Source organism: Sitophilus oryzae, unplaced genomic scaffold (genome assembly GCF_002938485.1).
Source record: "Sitophilus oryzae breed Bouriz unplaced genomic scaffold, Soryzae_2.0 scaffold_49_pilon_pilon, whole genome shotgun sequence".
Classification (NCBI taxonomy): domain Eukaryota; kingdom Metazoa; phylum Arthropoda; class Insecta; order Coleoptera; family Curculionidae; genus Sitophilus; species Sitophilus oryzae.
This window is the reverse complement of record NW_022147084.1, coordinates 13,311-18,079: the sequence shown is the minus strand read 5'-3', so window position 1 is coordinate 18,079 and position 4,769 is coordinate 13,311. Positions and strand designations below refer to the sequence as shown.

General features: G+C 34.2%; 1 protein-coding gene across 1 annotated transcript; it reads right to left on the bottom strand.

Annotated features, from left to right (window-relative positions):
- Positions 1 to 974: 974 nt before the first annotated feature.
- On the bottom strand, positions 975 to 3,964 carry LOC115886885 (ATPase family AAA domain-containing protein 2-like; the record flags this gene model as incomplete). Its single annotated transcript, XM_030906211.1, has 3 exons — positions 3,644 to 3,964; positions 1,534 to 1,685; positions 975 to 1,244 (listed from the first exon to the last, which is right to left on the bottom strand). Coding segments are annotated over exons 1-3 (639 nt in total), but the record flags the coding sequence as incomplete, so codon positions are not given.
- Between the last annotated feature and the right edge of the window lie 805 nt (positions 3,965 to 4,769).

Below are 4,769 nucleotides of genomic sequence, written 5' to 3'. Positions count from 1 at the left end.
TTCTTAAAGAACTTTCAGCAAAGGGCTTTTTTGGCTTGCCCCTTTTTGACGTTGCCAATCCTGTTTGTTCAGTATGAGTATGAGTAAATCAATCAGTATGAGCAATTTGAGGCAGCTTTAAACTCCCTTTTAGCCACTGAGCATTCCTTTTCAAAAATCCAGTTGGAAACTTTCTACATGCTTTCCATCTCTAAAGCAATTTGGACACAAAAACCTTCATCACACCTTTCAATTGCTTTTCGAAGTTCAAAGATAGGTCAATTCGACCACTAAATTTGTTTTTCGCATATTTTAGGATTCGTTCTGTGCACTTTGAAGAAGATAATGTAAAGAAGCTTTCTCCTTGCAGCACCAGAAATAATGTTTCTCTATTTGCAGATAGTAGTAAAAGGCTTTCTGGAAAAAGGCTCAATTGGGATAGCTAATTTTTTGCATAATGAAATTGTAAGAGTTAAGTAAAATTTTGAACCTAAAATGCAAACGGTACTCGGCGGAACTTTTTTGTACCTGTTCTTTAATTCATGATGTTTAACAAAAAAATTATTTTTTAAACACATTTACCAAAACCTGGATTTTTCGAACTTGTAGCCACCGTAAATTATTGCAATAATGCTTTTAAGATCTACATACCTGAAGCTTCAAAATCCATTATAAAGTGTTTTCAACAATACCATCATAAAATAACAACACACTGATTTTTTAATAAAAGTTCAAACACAATTTTAATATGTTTAAAATAATATGCAGAAAAGTGTATCTTTAAACAGCACTATAACTTGCGCTATCGCAAATAAAATTATAATGTTTTAATACTTATCTATAAACGGCATGTTTTTTTGGGATAAGCAGAAATTTAATTTTTGTCGTCCTACGGGATACAAATAACCGTATGTGAGGCGGTAGACTTATGAAGATACCACCAATTACGGATTAAGTGGAAGATTCTGCTAATAACAATAAAACACTGGCCTTACCTCCAAAATCTCTCTACGCGCTTCCACTCCAGGAAGAGGAAAGTACATCTCTTTATCGAACCTTCCTGGTCTGCGTAAAGCTGGATCGATAGCTTCTATCCTATTAGTAGCTCCTATTACTATAAGCCCTGGTTTGTTATCCAGTCCATCCATTAAAGCTAGCAGAGTCGCTACAACGCTGGAATGGATTTGATCAGTTTGCTTGTCTCTGATTGGAGCTAGACCATCTAATTCGTCGAAGAAGATAATGGAAGGCCTTGATTTGGTAGCCTATAAATTAAAAGAATAATTTATTGATGTTTCTGGAAGATTCACATCATGCTGCGACCGCACATGCGGCATTTGGCGGTTTCCAAGCGCTCGCTCGGCGCCGATCTCCGATTAATGTGGACAGGGAAGTTGGAATTCAGCGACTTGATCGGCGACGAAAACGAGTGCTAGTCTCTATGTTCTTGCTATCAGAGAGCGGCGATGCCCGCATGTGTGGACGGAAAGGCGAAGTTGACGAGCGCTCGGAAATCGCCGACTGCCGCATATGTGGTTGCGGAATCATATATACTTTGTCGAATAAGTCTCTCAAGTTTTTTTCTGAGCCTCCAACCCATTTATCCAAGACATCTGCGCCTTTTCTTTCAAAAAATGCCACTTTTCCGATTCCTTCCCTATTTATCTCTGTCGCCAAAGCTGCAGCAATCAAGGTTTTTCCAGTTCCTGAAGGATAAAAAGAGATCATTTTATGCTATGTTATTTTCATTTTTTTTTCAATTTTCATTTTTTTGTTTAACCTGGGACAAAGATATAATCTAGTCGAAGGGTGTTTCACTGTTGGAATTACATGTACAGGGTGGTCGAAATTGTTCTGTTTTAACAGAGAAAGCCTATTTCCTGACTAGATAGAGCAAAACCGACATAGATGTCATGAGCTCGATTTCTAAGACACGTTTAATGGCATATGTTGATATGCAGTCTGTTGATATTTTCACTGCCAACTAAGATACGGGGTCTTTTTGAATTTTTTTCCGTTTTGAAAATTGCCTATAACTTTTTTATTTCGCGGAATAATAAAATTCTGTAAAAACGTTCTTAAGACACTTTTTTAAGCACAATCCAGTGGGGTAATCAGTTTTTTCTATGCTTGCTCTTTTCTTAGAAATAATAAAAAAATATAATTATTTAAATAGAAATCATAGTTGGCTATGAACTTAAAAATGTGCTGACGGTTAACCCTTTCCAACATATACACTTATGGGTATCTATTTCTAAGAATGAAAAGAAATATTAGGTTTATTATCTTTATATCGAAGCGGATCTTGGTATTGTGTTGACCTATTTGCCGAATTATTTTTCGACAATAATTTAATATTATATATTATTATTTATCTGCATAATTAAAGACTTTTGAAAAGGTAAATTAACTAATATTAGTATTAGTAATTACAATTGAAATCGATACAATAAACAAAGAACAAATCCAAAAACGGTATTTTTTGAGTGACGAATATAGTTTTCTAAAAAATTAATTAAAAGATGCTTTAAACTGAGCACCTGCTTGTTGAATACATAATAAACATCTTTACGCACAAAGTTACAACTCAAAAGACCAAATGTTTGCCTAATAGCTTTCTACAATTCTTCTCTCGTCCCAATTGTTTTTATTTAAGTCTTTTAATTTCCTGCGTAAGAAACTCGAAAGAAGTTAAATCACAGGACCTAGCAGGCTAAAATATGGGGCCCCTTCTTCCAACCCAATTCTCTCTAAATTCTCCATTTAATAGTTCAGTTGTAATCCTGGCGTTTTAATTGTAATTGGTAATACTAATATAGAATGTTGACTTACCTTTTCAAAAGTCTTTAATTATGCAGATAAATGATACTACAGAGTATTCAATTGTGATAAAAAATAATTAGGCAACTAGGTCAACACAAAATAAAGGCCCGCTTTGATATAAAGATAACCCCCCCCCCCTAATATTTCTCTCATTCTTAGAAATAGATACCCATAACTGTATATCGTTGGAAAGGGTTAAACACCAGCATTTTTTTAGGTTCATAGCCAACTATGATTTCCATTTAAATAATTATATTGTTTATTATTTCTAAGAAAAAGAGCAAGCAGAGAAAACTGACTGACGCCACTGGATTGTGCTTAAAAAAGTGCCCTAAGAACGTTTTTACAGAATTTTATTATTCCCGCGAAATAAAAAAAGTTATAGGCAATTTTCAAACGGTAAAAAAATCAAAAAGACCCTGTATCTCAGTTGGCAGAAAAAATCAACAGGCAGTTTATGCCATTAAACGTGTCTCAGAAATCGAGCCCATGACATCTATGTCGGTTTTGTTGTATCTAGTTAGGAAATAGGCTCTCTGTTAAAATAGACCAATTTCGACCCCCTGTGTATATATTTTCTTGAAAGTCATTTTATAATACCATTATATAACAGACATAATGAGGCAGTCTTCTTCGCCGTCATTGGCAGTCGTCTGGCAGTACATGTACATTATTTTATACCCCCTAAGTGAGACACCCTCAAATCTAGTTTGCTACCACTTTTGAAATTAACTAAAAAATAAAATTGGCATGGAGAGTATTAGGCTGAATTCGGACTTAGTTTTTATAGAGGTAAATGGGCCTAAATTTGTTATGACTTATTTAAAAACATTAAATGTACCTGGTGGTCCATAAAACAATACTCCTCTAGGCGCTTTCATATTGAAATGAGCAAATACATTGCTATGAAGCAAAGGAATAATGATCACCTCCCTCAAAGTAGCCAAGTGATGAGCCAGTCCTCCAACTTTGCAGAAGTCAATTGGATCTTTCGAGTATTTGGTTCGTTTGGCTGATCGCTGGCCCGAGTGATTCTGATTTTGATTTTGAAGAGACATAGTAATTTATAGAGAACACCGAAACGATTAGATTTAAACTAGATTGTATGGCGTGAATTCTATAACGTTTGATTTTGATTGATCTCTGAAATTGACATTGACAGTGACTTTGCCTAAAACAGGTCAAATATGATAACAAAATTCCACTGTTCCACTGTCTACCATTGCTTTATAGAAATCATTCTTATACAGGGTCCGGCAATAGTGCGTTGGGTATCTGTAGCTCCTAGAATAACAATCTTGAGAATTTTGCTTAAGTGCAAACCTAAAGTATGTACAAGGAGGTATTTCAGGAAAACATTTTCTATAGGGTGGCTCAAAAAAGTGTGAGTGGATTGGGATGAATTTTTTAAACGTACACCCTGTATATTATTGCATTTTTGGCTTCCTTTCATATCACTTTACATCGAGTCAGATATGAGTAAATATATTTCGAGATGTTAATAAATAAACAAAAAAAATATATTTTTCAACCTTCTTTAAAAAAATCAATCTATCTATATTAGGTTTTTACTTTAGATAGTCTATGCTTACTTAGCTATAAATATTGCAATCTTAATTCATACAGGGTGTTCAAAATTCTACGCCAAACTTTCTAAAATATAAAATTATTTTTTTTTGTTTTCTACACCCTGTATATTATTTTTTTATTAGATGGAGAGTTAAAACATAAAGGTTTTTTTGTATTTAAAGTATTCAAATTTTTAACGGTTTCGCAGATACACCCAATCAGTGCCGCAACTAGACATACATTTTTAGGGTTAAATTGTTTTGAGGTTAAAACCAGTTTTAAACGACCCGCACAAGTTAATATTGTTTTGAGGTTAAAACCAGTTTTTAAACGACCCGCACAAGTTGTCTGGGGGAGGAGGGGCTATTAATATCTCTATTAGGTGTATCTTGGTATCA